This window comes from Dendrobates tinctorius, unplaced genomic scaffold, assembly GCF_039654945.1.
Source record: "Dendrobates tinctorius isolate UK_male_01 unplaced genomic scaffold, ASM3965494v1 ptg000034l, whole genome shotgun sequence".
NCBI lineage: Eukaryota > Metazoa > Chordata > Amphibia > Anura > Dendrobatidae > Dendrobates > Dendrobates tinctorius.
In genome coordinates this window covers 20,911,035-20,925,860 of record NW_027361702.1, presented here as the reverse complement: position 1 = coordinate 20,925,860, position 14,826 = coordinate 20,911,035, and the positions used below count along the sequence as shown (strand labels likewise).

General features: G+C 38.4%; 1 protein-coding gene across 3 annotated transcripts in view; it reads right to left on the bottom strand.

The window, feature by feature from the left end:
- Positions 1-14,826, bottom strand: part of TNC (tenascin C) — a 154,171-nt gene that overhangs the window by 11,516 nt on the left and 127,829 nt on the right. For all 3 annotated transcript variants that reach the window (XM_073573136.1, XM_073573137.1, XM_073573138.1), the window contains one exon: positions 10,534-10,630. In XM_073573136.1, the coding sequence (XP_073429237.1) occupies positions 10,534-10,630 (97 nt within the window). The remainder of the gene's footprint in view (positions 1-10,533; positions 10,631-14,826) is intronic.

The following is a 14,826-nucleotide window of genomic DNA, read 5'->3' as shown; positions in this document are numbered from 1 at the left end:
CCTTATTAACTGACCATCCCGACTAGGCACACCTTGGCAGTGATGAAATGACTTTTACACCTTTTTTTTATCAAAGACAGTGGTTATTAAGTACCTATGTTATTGATTGCTTTTTAATTATTTATTGCAGGATATTTGCTCATTTTGTTTCCCTCTTAAGTTTCATCTGTTTATTGGCCAGTGTATTCCAACTTGTATTCCAGTTAATTTCTTTTGGTTTTGGTTTAGTTTTTTGCACTCAGTGCACACAAGGTTGTCGCCTCCCTTTCTTTGAGTTGGGCATTTTATTTATATAGCTTCCCATTACTGGGTGTTCACAGCTGGGCCCCAGGTCTGCTCGGCCCTTAGTAACATTGAGGTCCTTTCTGACCATCCCGACTGGATACACTTTGGTGCTGATGAGATTATTTTGACGCTTTATACCAACTTATACTCCAGTTCATTTCTTTTGGTTTTGCTAATACTGTGTTGGTTTTCTTTCTCATAACTTGGGGTTCCTAAGATTCCCTTAACCCCTTCACTACCAAGGGTGGTTTGCACGTTAACTCCCGGGCCAATTTTTACAATTCTGACCACTGTACCTTTATGAGGTCATAACTCTGGAACGCTTCCATGGATCCCGGTGATTCTGACATTGTTTTCTCGTGACATATTGTACTTCATGTTAGTGGTAAAATTGCATTCAAATAACTTGCGTTTATTTGTGAAAAAAATGGAAATTTGGCAAAAATTTTGAAAATTTCGCAATTTTCCAACTTTGAATTTTTATGCCCTTAAATCACAGCGATACAGCACACAAAAAACTTAATACATAACATTTCCCACATGCTTACTTTACATCAGCACAATTTTGGAACCAAAATTTTTTTTCGTTAGGAAGTTATAAGGGTTAAAAATTGACCAGCGATTTCTCATTTTTGCAACACCATTTTATTTTTAGGGACCACTTCACATTTGAAGCCACTTTGAGGGGTCTATATGATAGAAAATACCCAAAAGTGACACCATTCTAAAAACTGCACCCCTTAAGATGCTTAAAACCACATTCAAGAAGTTTATTAACCCTTTAGGTGCGTCACAGGAATTTTTTGAATATTAAAAAAATGAACATTTTTACTTTTTTTCACAAAAAAAATACTTCAGGTTCAATTTTCTTTATTTTACCAAGGGTAACAGGAGAAATTGTACTGCAAAAGTTATTGTGCAATTTGTCCTGAGTACGCTGATACCTGATATGTGGGGGGGAACCACTGTTTCGGCGCATGGCAGACCTCAGTAGGGAAGGAGCGCCGTTTGACTTTTTCAATGCAAAATTGGCTGGAATTCAGATCGGACGCCATGTCGCGTTTGGAGAGCCCCTGATGTACCTAAACAGTGGAAACCCCCCAAGTGACCCCATTTTGGAAACTAGACCCCCCAAGGAACTTATCTAGATATGTGGTGAGAACTTTGAACCCACAAGGGCTTCACAGAAGTTTATAACGTACAGCGGTACAATTAAAAAATCATATTTTTTCCACAAAAATGATCTTTTCACCCCCAATTTTTATTTTTCCAAGGGTAACAGGACCCCAAAAGTTATTGTGCAATTTGTCCTGAGTACGCTGATACCCCATATGTGGGTGTAAATGACTATTTGGGCGCATAGCAGAGCTCGGAAGGGAAGCAGCGCCATTTGACGTTTTTGGCTAGATTTGAGATCGGACACCATGTCACGATTGGAAAACCCCTGATGTACCAAAACAGTGGAAACCCCCCACAAATGACACCATTTTGGAATCTAGACCCCCGAAGGAACTTATCTAGATGTGTGGTGAGAACTTTGAACCCCCAAGGGCTTCACAGAAGTTTGTAACGTACAGCAGTACAATTAAAAAAATCATATTTTTTCCACAAAAATGATCTTTTCACCCTCAATTCTTATTTTTCCAAAAGTAACAGGACCCTAAAAGATATTGTGCAATTTATCCTGAGTACGCTGATACCCCACATGTAGGTGTAAACCTCTATTTGGGCGCATGGCAGAGCTCGGAAGGGAAGCAGCGCCATTTGACGTTTTTGGCTGGAATTGAGATCGGACACCATGTCGCGTTAGGAAAGCCCCTGATGTACCAAAACAGTAGAAACCCCCCACAAATGACACCATTTTGGAAACTAGACCCCCCAAGGAACTTATCTAGATGTGTGGTGAGCACTTTGAACCCCCCAGTGCTTCACTGAAGTTTATAACGTCCGGGCGTGAAAATAAAAAAATCGTATTTTTTCCACAAACATGATCTTTTAGTCCCCATTTTTTTATTTTCCCAAGGGTAACAGGAGAAATTGGACCCCAAAAGTTGTTGTCCAATTTGTCCTGATGAAACAAACCAAAAAGGACCGAGAACGATGTCCAACAATAGAAATACTTTATTAAATTAGATATCCAACAAAAATATAAAATTATATGTATAATTAAAATTAAGTAATAAGGGGGGGCCAATGCCAAAATAAAGGCACAGCCTGGGGACAGCAATAATGACTCAATTGAATGCACCCGCGATAATATCACACAATATCAAGTGAAAACAAAAAAAGTAAATATATATAAAAAACATATATAGAAAATGCAAGTGCTAATATAGTATATTTAAGTGCAAACAACATATAATAGGTGCAGGCAAGAAAAGACTGTGTAAAAAAATATTGTGTAAAAAAATATAAAAAATATAAAAAATATATGTGTATATATGAAACTAAAATAATTATAAATATATTACCACAAATAAAGTGCAATGTGCCAAATTAGCCTATTTATTATTAATTATTTTAGCACTTTGCTTGTGCTCTCACATATATGTGTATATGTATATATACAGAAACTCTTTTGAAACTTTTTTTATACGGTTTTTGTTTACACTAATTTGGCACATTGCACTTTATTTGTGGTAATATATTTATGATTATTTTAGTTTCATATATACACATATATTTTTTATATTTTTTATATTTTTTTACACAATATTTTTTTACACAGTCTTTTCTTGCCTGCACCTATTATATGTTGTTTGCACTTAAATATACTATATTAGCACTTGCATTTTCTATATATGTTTTTTATATATATTTACTTTTTTTGTTTTCACTTGATATTGTGTGATATTATCGCGGGTGCATTCAATTGAGTCATTATTGCTGTCCCCAGGCTGTGCCTTTATTTTGGCATTGGCCCCCCCTTATTACTTAATTTTAATTATACATATAATTTTATATTTTTGTTGGATATCTAATTTAATAAAGTATTTCTATTATTGGACATCGTTCTCGGTCCTTTTTCGTTTGTTTCATCTTATTTGCCCGAGCTGTCTCTTATAATTCTTTCCATGGGTGCATAATTATGTTTATCAGGTGAATTTTATATTGCACTTTCCTTGAGTTATTTTATTTTATTTCAATTTGTCCTGAGTACGCTGACACCCCATATGTGGGAGAAAACTACTGTATGGGGACACGTCGGGGCTCGGAAGGGAAGTAGTGACGTTTTGGAATGCAGACTTTGATGGCATGGTCTGCGGGTGTCATGTTGCTTTTGGAGAGCCCCTGATGTACCTAAACAGTGGAAACCCCCCACAAGTGACCCCATTTTTGAAACTAGACCCCCTAATGAACTTATCTAGATGTGTGGTGAGCACTTTGAACCCCCCAGTGCTTCACAGAAGTTTATAACGTCCGGGCGTGAAAATAAAAATATCGTATTTTTTCAACAAACATCATCTTTTAGTCCCCATTTTTTTTATTTTCCCAAGGGTAACAGGAGAAATTGGACCCCAAAAGTTGTTGTCCAATTTGTCCTGAGTACGCTGATACCTCATATGTGGGAGAAAACTACTGTATGGGCACACATCGGGGCTCGGAAGGGAAGTAGTGACGTTTTGGAATGCAGACTTTGATGGATTGGTCTGCGGGTGTCATGTGCGTTTGGAGAGCCCCTGATGTACCTAAACTATTGAAACTCCCCAAAAGTGACCCCATTTTGGAAACTAGACCCCCCACGGAGCTTATCTAGATGTGTGGAGAGCACTTTGAACCCCCAAGTGCTTCACAGAAGTTTATAACGCCTGGGCGTGAAAATAAAAAAAACATTTTTTTCCGCAAAATTATATTTTTGCCCCCAATTTTTTATTTTCCTAAGGGTAACAGGAGAAATTGGACCCCAAAAGTTGTTTTGTAATTTGTCCTGAGTAGGCTGATACCCTACATGTGGGGGTAAAACACTGTTTGGGCGCATGGCAGAGCTTGGAAGGGAAGGAGCACCATTTGACTTTTTCAACGCAGAATTGGCTGGAATTGAGATCAGACGCCATGTTGCCTTTGGAGAGCACCTGATGTGCCCAAACAGTGGAAACCCCCCAATTATAACTCCAACCCTAACCTCAACACACCCCTAACCCTAATCTGAGCCCTAGCCCTAACCCTAGCCCTAACCCTAGCCCTAACCCTAACCCTAGCCCTAACCCTAACCCTAGCCCTAACCCTAACCCTACCCTAACCCTAACCCTAGCGGGAAAATGTAAATAAATACATTTTCTTTTAGTTTTATTATTTTTCCCTAACTAAGGGGGTGATAACGGGGGGTTTGATTTACGATTTATGGCGGTTTTTATGTTTGGTGGCTGTCGCATGCTAAAAGACGCTTTTTATTGTAAAAATAGTTTTTGCATCACCACATATTGAGAGCTATAATTTTTCCGTATTTTGACCCACCAAGTCATGTGAGGTCTTATTTTTTGCGGGACGAGTTGACGTTTTTATTGGTACCATTTTCGGGCACGTGACATTTTTTGATCGCTTTTTATTTCGATTTTTGGGACGCAGAATGAACAAAAACCAGCGTTTCATGAATTTCTTTTGGGGGGGTGCGTTTACACAGTTCCGCGTGCGGTAAAATTGATAAAGCGGTTTTATTCTTCGGATCAGTACAGTTACAGCGATACCTCATTTAGGTCGTTTTTTTATGTTTTGTCGGTTTTTTGCAATGAAAACAATTTTATATAAAAAATAATTATTTTTGTATCGCTTTATTCTGCGAGCTATAACTTTTTTATTTTTTTGCGGATGATGCTGTATGGTGGCTCGTTTTTTGCGGGATAAGATGACGTTTTCAGCGGTACCATGGATATTTATATGCGTCTTTTTGATCGCGCGTTATTGCACTTTTTGTTCGGTGGTATGATAATAAATCATTATTTTTTGCTTTGTTTTTTATTTTTATTTTTTAAGGGGTTTGCTAAAGGGGTTAACTAATGGGACAGTTTTATAGGGCAGGTCATTACGGATGCGGCGATACCAAATATGTGTACTTTTATTGTTTTTGTTTTTTTTTATTTTGAAAAAATGGATTTATTGGGGAATATTTTTTTTTTTTTTACTAATTTATTTAGCGATTTTTTTAAAATTATTTTTAACACTTTTTTTTTTTTTTTTTTACTTTATTACCTTGTCCCAGGTGGGACATCACTGTCCTGTGACAGATCGCTGATCTGTCACATCACAGATCACTGTGACAGATCAGTGATCTGTCACAGGCACTGCTGCAGACTTCCTCATGCCTGCGCTTTGCAGGCACTGAGGAAGCCAGCTTCCTCAGGCCCCCGAAGGCCCCCGTCGCCATCTTGGATTCGGGGGCCTGGAGGAAAGGAGCCCCCCGCAGCAGTGCTGCACATTGCGCTGCCGTGGGGGGCTCAGGGAAGCACGGAGAGAGCCCCCTCCCTGCCGATGCTTCCCTTTAACCCCCGGTACACCGCGATCGCGTTTGATCGCGGTGTGCAAGGGGTTAACGTGTCGGGGGCGGTCCGTGACCGCCCCTGACACATTGTGCCGGGTGTCAGCTATGATAATTAGCACGTGGGCGCCGCTGATCGCTGGGACGTAATATTCCGTCCATGGTAGTTAGGTCCAGGGTCACATGGACGGAATATTACGTCCTTTGTAGGTAAGGGGTTAATAGAAAAGGACTTTTTTGAAAGCTAACCTATTTACAATAGATATCACATATTTTTCTTTAAAGTAAATCTATCAGAAGAATTTCTCACCACAGACTACTTATATTTGCATATAACTCTTTCAAAGACAAGTCCAGCAATATATTTACATGTCCATTTCGTTCCTCCGTTAATGAGAAATCTGTGTTTTAATTGATATGCAAATGAGGCTGAAGGGTTATGGTAGAGCTGAAGTCTTGGTAACTCCAGCTCTATTCCTCGCTTAGTGCTGCCTCCTCCTGTTTTACTGATGACTCTTTTGCCTGAAGTCCCACAGCAAAGAGGCTGCCAGTAAAGCAGGAGGGGGCAGAGCTGGGTAAGGAATAGAGCTGGAGTGACAGAGGCTTCAGAGCTACAAAGCACAACAAAGATGTGACATGTACTTATCCGGCAGTAATTTAAAGATCTCAGCCATTCATGCTCTTTAAACAGAGCCCAATGAACCTACAGGCCAGCAAGACATCAAGAAAACTTGGATAAATTCCACCACACAATCCAGCGCGTCTTTAAAATAGTAACCTCTTTATTTCATAATGAGTTTACAGCTGTGGCCAAAAGTATTGACACCCCTGCAATTTTGTCAGATAATACTCAGTTTCTTCCTGAAAATGATTGCAAACACAAATTCTTTGGTATTATTATCTTCATTTAATTTGTCTTAAATGAAAAAACACAAAAGAGAATGAAGCAAAAAGCAAAACATTGATCATTTCAGACAAAACTCCAAAAATAGGCCAGACAAAAGTATTGGCACCCTCAGCCTAATACTTGGTTGCACAACCTTTAGCCAAAATAACTGCGACCAACCGCTTCCGGTAACCATCAATGAGTTTCTTACAATGCTCTGCTGGAATTTTAGTCCATTCTTCTTTGGCAAACTGCTCCAGGTCCCTGATATTTGAAGGGTGCCTTCTCCAAACTGCCATTTTTAGATCTCTCCACAGGTGTTCTATGGGATTCAGGTCTATACTCATTGCTGGCCACCTTAGAAGTCTCCAGTGCTTTCTCTCAAACCATTTTCTAGTGCTTTTTGAGGTGTGTTTTGGGTCATTGTCCTGCTGGAAGACCCAAGACCTCTGAGGGAGACCCAGCTTTCTCACTCTGGGCCCTACATTATGCTGCAAAATTTGTTGGTAGTCTTCAGACTTCATAATGCCATGCACATGGTCAAGCAGTCCAGTGCCAGAGACAGCAAAGCAACCCCAAAACATCAGGGGACCTCCGCCATGTTTGACTGTACGGACCGTGATCTTTTCTTTGAATGCCTCTTTTTTTCTCCTGTAAACTCTATGTTGATGCCTTTGCCCAAAAAGCTCTACTTTTGTCTCATCTGACCAGAGAACATTCTTCCAAAACGTTTTAGGCTTTTTCAGGTAAGTTTTGGCAAACTCCAGCCTGGCTTTTTTATGTCTCGGGGTAAGAAGTGGGGTGTTCCTGGGTCTCCCACCATACAGCCCCTTTTCATTCAGACGCCGACGGATAGTACAGGTTGACACTGTTGTACCCTCGGACTGCAGGGCAGCTTGAACTTGTTTGGATGTTAGTTGAGGTTCTTTATCCAACATCCGCACAATCTTGCGTTGAAATCTCTTGTCAGTTTTTCTTTTCCGTCCACATCTAGGGAGGTTAACCACAGTGCCATGGGCTTTAAACTTCTTGATGACACTGCGCACGGTAGACACAGGAACATTCAAGTCTTTGGAGATGGACTTGTAGCCTTGAGATTGCTCATGCTTCCTCACAATTTGGTTTCTCAAGTCCTCAGACAGTTCTTTGGTCTTCTTTCTTTTCTCCATGCTCAATGTGGTACACACAAGGACACAGGACAGAGGTTGAGTCAACTTTAATCCATGTCAACTGGCTGCAAGTGTGATTTAGTTATTGCCAACACCTGTTAGGTGCCACAGGTAAGTTACAGGTGCTGTTAATTACACAAATTAGAGAAGCATCACATGATTTTTCGAACAGTACAAATACTTTTGTCCACCCTCTTTTTTATGTTTGGTGTGGAATTATATCCAATTTGGCTTTAGGACAATTCTTTTTGTGTTTTTTCATTTAAGACAAATTAAATGAAGATAATAATACCAAAGAATTTGTGTTTGCAATAATTTTCAGGAAGAAACTGAGTATTATCTGACAAAATTGCAGGGATGTCAATACTTTTGGCCACAACTGTATCTATCTACCTGGATTTTTATCACTATGAAATAAAGTAGCTACGATTTTGAAGAAGTGCTGGATTGCATGGTGGAATTTATACAATTTGTTTAGATCTACCATAGCCCTTTAGCTTCATTTGCATATTAATTAAAATGTTAATCTCTCATTTAACGAAGGGATGGACCGGCCATGTAAAGGTATTGCTGGACTTGTTTTAAAAAGAACTATATGCATATATACATAGTTTGTGGGGTCAAAATCCTGCTGACAGATTCTTTCTAAACCTAGAATATTCAGAGTTGTTTTTTAAGGCATTTGCGGCAGATCTGCATCAATAACTGCTTCAAATACTATTCCTAATAAAAATCTATGTTGCTGTTCCCACCAAATATTTTGGAGTATCTTTTTAATTGTTTTATTTTTTTTATGCAAATCCCTATTTATTTATTTTTCTCGCATATATAGCACCATTAATTTCCACAGCACTTTGCAGACATCATTGCCGTCCCCATTGGTGTCAAAATTAAAATTCCCTATTCCCTTCGGAGAGTGGGAAGAGATCCACGCAACACGGGAAGAAGACAGAGCCCCACTGCAGTTGAGTCCTTGATGGGATTTGATACCAAGACCTCAGCTCTGCAAAGTTGCCCATGCATTAAATCATTGAATTCACTCCCAACCAGACATGGTTAGCTCAATAGACTGCAAAAAAAAAAAATTGGGGGAACAAATACTTCCAAAACCTCTTGAAATTATGCTCGAACAAAGAACAAATTTTCTTCTGAAAGACTACCCTAGATTTTTCTGCCTCAAAAAAATTCCATGTGAACATACTCCAATGATGGTTATGGCGCCTTCTGTATGGTAATTTATCATGTCAGCTGCCGGTGGCAATTGAATTGTTTTACTTTCTTGAAATTCTTCCTGTCCTAAATAATCTGATGATCATTTATTTTTGTCTTTCAGAATTAATACAATTATGATTTGGATTTGTCACACTAAAAGCCAACACCGCAGGCATGCCCAGTAGAGCTTTCCCAGACATTATCAGCGCTCTACGCAATGTAAAAATGCAACTCACTGGGGAGCACTCTGATGTATCACAATGACTGTTTCTAGTTACACTCTGACTGGTTTGCTCCAGTCTTCATAAACCACATCACAGGAAAGCTTAAATGCATCCTTTGTCCAGCACAAAGTGAAACATAAAGTAACAAGTCCATACAATAGTGCTGTTTAGCCCGCCTGGCTTAGAATTCGGCTTCTTAGTCCTTTAGCAAAGGCACACAATCCAGGAGATCTGCACACCTCCATACACACAGACTTGCATGAAACAAACAGGTCTCATTTTACAAAGTGAACCACACCCAGTGGGTGGGGATATATTGAGCAGCCGCCTATCACAACTCTTCTGCTGCTCACAATCAACCTGACATGGCCGATTAACCCCCTTCTAGTCCCATATGTACTAAAACATTACTCCAGGTTTATCTCCCATCCACTAGGTGTCCTACAGCCACCTTACAGCATCCAGAACTCACTCTCATAAACCTGGGGTAAGTACACTGGCATTGCTGTATAGGGTTGTTTCAAGATTAATTTAGGTGATGTTGGACCCTGCTTGGTATGTCAATTGGCATACCCAGATGACTAGCTATAAGTAGTGATGGGCGAGCGTGTTCGGCACTGCTCAATACTTGATTTAGCATTGGGGTGCTCGACTGAGTAGCGAGCAATGCTGAGTATCGCATGGTGCTCAAGCTCTGGGATCCTTGTAAGTGAATTATCTGAGCCAGGCCTAGAGAGAACAAAAGAGAGAGAAAAAAAGAGAATTTCTCCATCCCCTGGAAAAATGCATGAGTTTGCCATTTATTTCCATCATGCTCGTTACTCAAGTCGAGCAGGATTGAGAGTCTGAGTACCAAGCACATGAGCATTCCACTGCTCGATCAGCACTAGTTATAAATTATAATTATATTGCATTCACTGGATTATAACGTTTTTGCGAACCTGTAACTAGTACCTTTTTTATATATAACACATTTTTTACAACCAATATTCCTTAAAGAAGCACACATGGATAAAGACCTGTCCGTCAGGAAAATGGGGTGGAGAGAAACAGCTGAAAACTTGCCTGCAACTAGCGATCCAAGATGCAAAACCCCGAGTATGTTTTCTTTGAAATGCTACAGCATTTCAAAGTACAATCTACAGGGCCACAGTAATACAGTCAGGGTCTGATTCTCAGTGGTTCGGGCAGCATGAACCATATTATGGATTCTCTTTAAGTTTGATGTGCAATTGGTCCTTGTTTAAGGACCACATTTTTTGGTATGCATATTGGCTTACTTACCTAAGAAAAATTCATTTTTGAGATCTCCAAATCCTGTGCTGTATGTTCTCCAATTTTTGTAAAAATCTTCGGACCCATCAGTTCTTCTCAAAAATACCTATTGTAGAAAGTAATTGTTTATATATTATACTTTCTATAAGAAGATATGGGGTTATAGTAATCCTCCCTTTCAATGCTGATTTTTCAACTATTGGGCATGTAATATTTAGTATACATTTAATTAAAGTGATTGTCAATGAGGAGCTGGGCATGGATTCCATGAACAGTGCACTCTATTGGAGCAGATCCTCCTACAAGCACTATACCTACAATCTATCACTATACTTATTCCTCCCATCTTTATGGTCTACTATATAGCTGTAAAAGCTTTTTAATGTATAATTTGCCTGCTATGGCTTGTATGAGATTAACAAACATGGCTGCTTTTATCTAGAAACAGCCAGTGCCATCTTGTCCATGAGATGCATGTGGTACTGTTACTCAACCCTAATCATATAGATGGGACTGAGCTGCCGTCCCATGCCAAAGCCTATGGATGACAGTTTTATTGTTCCTAGAAGAAAGCAGGAATGATTTTCTATTCTCCTATGGCTCTACTACTTCCTTTTATTACCCTAAGACAATTTTACGAACTGGATTGAAGTTACATTAGAATGGCCGTTTAGTGTGTGTAAATGAATAATTTAAGTTGGGTTTCCAAAAATGTAATATTGATGAATTGTACTTAATATAGATTATCAAATTCTGATTGGTTGGTGTCCAACTCTCCGTACCATCATGATCAGGTGATAAAAGGGGGTGTGATGCAATGGAACATCTCAATGGTATAGTGGCTATAAATGGTACTGCAGCCACATTCCATCGAGCACCAAAACCCTATGTATGGAGCAGTGCTAGTCCCAATGTTCCTCTGTTCCTTATTAATGGGGGTTTCAGAAGTCTTACTCTCACCAATCTGATAAGAATTACCGGTCTTAATTATAGGCACCAGTAAAGGGAGTATATCAGCCCAAATGGATGATATGAACTAAGAACAAAGCTTTGTATGGGAAATATTCCTCATAATCAATACATCATTAATTGCTGCCTCTGTTCTTAAAAAACTGAAGTTTAATCAGATATGCTAACGAACGAGCTGGTGCACCCTGGGTGTGACCAAGAGGCTCAGTGCACACACTGGTTTTGCATGTCCTCGCCATCCACATTCATAATGTCTGCAGAGAAAATTCGGGCAAGCCAGTACTGCCAATCACCAGGGAGGTGTGACATAAAAACACAAGCCCCCTAATTTGCATATTTGATTAAACTTCAAATGGTCCATAACAGAGGCGATCACAGCAAGAGGTGCAATTATTATAGAAGTTATATCCCCTACAGTACAAGGCTTTAGGATTAGATCAGAATGTCAGTTTGAGCTGAAAGACACACATTAATGCACCAGAAAATGACTTGGCAATGTAATTTTTTTCTGTGTCTATTAGCAAGAATTCTGAGCAACTAAAATGAGTATTTCTCACTTTGGGAGACCCAGTACAGTATGTTAACTCATTATATCTATCATATTGGCGTGTTGTAATAATTCATCTCTCCTGAGGTCGTGCTGCCTTACAAAAGGACAGTTGTTGCCAGAAATTTTCCAAAGCAAACCACCCCTTTAAATACAGTATATATATATATATATATATATATATATATATATATATATATGTTTGTGTGTATATATATATATATATATGTATGTGTGTATGTTAACATATAGGATGTGATAGATAGATGATATATAGATAACAGATATATTTATAGATAGACAGATAATAGATAATAAATAGATAGATAGATAATAGATAGATACTGTAGATAGATAGATAGATAGATAGATAGATAGATGATAGATATGTATTGAATATTTAGGACATTTTAGATTATCACTATATAATATGAAACAGATATCTTTATTTCCTTTTGCGGACAGTATTTCATCTTCTTGACTCTGATTTGCTACCTTTCAGTGCAGGCTTACATAAGATGCATCCTACAGGCTTAGTTTGACACATGATCTGGACATTTACGGTAAGTGGTGTACAAATTGTCTGCATTTTTACAATATTTCACATAACTTTTGCTTCATTATCAGGTGTTACAGAACTATAGGTGCTATATGTGTGCATCTATATCTGATATAAGCACAATGCCATGTTTAATTCTTACACATTTTAGGAAAAAAAAATAGAAATAACTGCTTGTTTTAAAATATGATCTTGTAGCACTTAGTATCTCAGGTAATGTTTATCTTTCTAGGCAGGTAAGAAATGTTAGAAGCTGACATTGCTCGAGCCTAAAAGCATTGATAGGACATAAATGTTTGATCAATGGTGGTCGATCTCTAGGGTCTCAGTAGAATGGACTGTAGAGTCTGTGCCTCCAGCCTTGGCTCCTCCATTGTGATAATCATTGGGGTGTTCGGGGTCAAACTTCCACTAATGAAACTTGGACAACCAACTCTTATTCCTAAAAGCTTTTTCTTTTTCCCTCTTCTTTTTCATTCTTCTTCGTCTTTCTCCTTCTTCTTCATCCTTCTTCTTCTTCCTTCCTCATTCTTAGCTTCTATTTTTTCTTCCTTGTTCTTTCTCTTTCTTCTTCTTCCTCCCCTTTCTTCCTCCTTCATCTTTCTTCTTCCTTCTTCTTCTTCTTCTTTCTCCTTCTTCTTCATCCTTCTTCCCCTTTCTCTTTCCTCATTCTTTTACTTCTATTTTTTCTTCCTTGTTTTTTTCTCCTTCTTCTTCCTCCTCTTTCTTCCTCCTTCATCTTTCTTCTTCTTCGTCCTCCTTCTTCCTCTTAATTTTTCCTCCTTCTACTTCCAGCTTCTTCCTCTTCCTTCTCCTTTCTTTCTCCTTCTTCATCTTTCTTCTTCCTCTTTTTCTCCTTCTTATACTTCCATCTTCTCCCTCTTACTCCTTCTTCTGTTTCCTTCTTCTCTCTGCTTCTTCTTCTTACTTACATTTTTCTTTTTTTCTTCTTTTTTTTTTTTATTATTATTATTATTATTATTATTATTATTAGTAGTAGTAGTAGTAGTAGTAGTAGTATGTTTTTGTTATGACTTTAGAATCCTGTTCTTTGTTTCAAAAATATGTTTGACTTTAACTTAGAAACTATATTGAATAAATTATAATCTATTTTTGCATTTCCAGTATTTTTTTTTTTGCCATTCTGCTATTCATGATGAGATGAGATCTGCAGATGTGTCTGAACAAGCCAAGAGTTAGGCAAGAATTGACCTTTAAAACTAAGAATCTAGACAGGTTGTGTACTGATCAACAAGAGATGATTAGGTGTGGAATGACTTGTGCTGATCAGTGTGACCTATTCTTTTGCATTTTAGAAGGATTTCCTTTTTCTGAACATTGGCACATATAGTGCACTGTCGTGATTTTAGTATTCGTGGGAATTAGGCTACATAGTCTGTAAATTATTACTCTAAGGGCACGTTCACACGTTCAGTATTTGGTCAGTATTTTACACCAGTATTTGTAACCCAAAACCAGGAGAGGAACAAGCTGAGGAAAAATATAATAGAAACATGTCACCACTTCTGGTTTATCACCCACTTCTGGGTTTGGCTTACAAATACTGATGTAAAATACTGACCAAGTACAGTCCTCATGGTGTCGGAGGAAGAAACGTTTCAGGACTTGCTGTCACTAATCTCATTTGCCCCAAACAGTTTCTCCTAGGCACCAGAACATAAAATTCAGATATACTGTTAGAGTGAATCTGTTAATGGGATGTCTGATTTCTTATTCCAGAGAAATCCATGTTTTGCTTAATACAGTATGTAAATGTGCATTTAAGATCTCTGGGCCGGACATAGATCTCTCTGAGAATCTGCCTCCAGAGCTTATTGTAAAAGAAAGGGAGCGTCACCAGTGTGAGACATAGATCAGGAGAGCGGACTGTCAGTCATTGCATGTTTCACACTGGTAACTTCCCCTTTCATTTATAATAATCTCTGGAGGCAGATTCTCAGGGAGATCTATGCCTGGCACATAGATCTTAACAGTTTATTTACATATGTAGAAAAATGTGGATTTCTATAGAATTTCTATAGAATAAGGCATCAGATTACAGACATCTAAGTATCGTTTTAATCAGCTTTTCAGAAAAAAAAAAAAAAATCACCTTGATCCCTAATATATGGCCGGCTTTAATGCCCCTTGCAATATGTCTATAATTAAATAAAATGGACTTAGTTCTTTAAACAGATATCACATGTCAAGTTTCTTTCTTATTGAC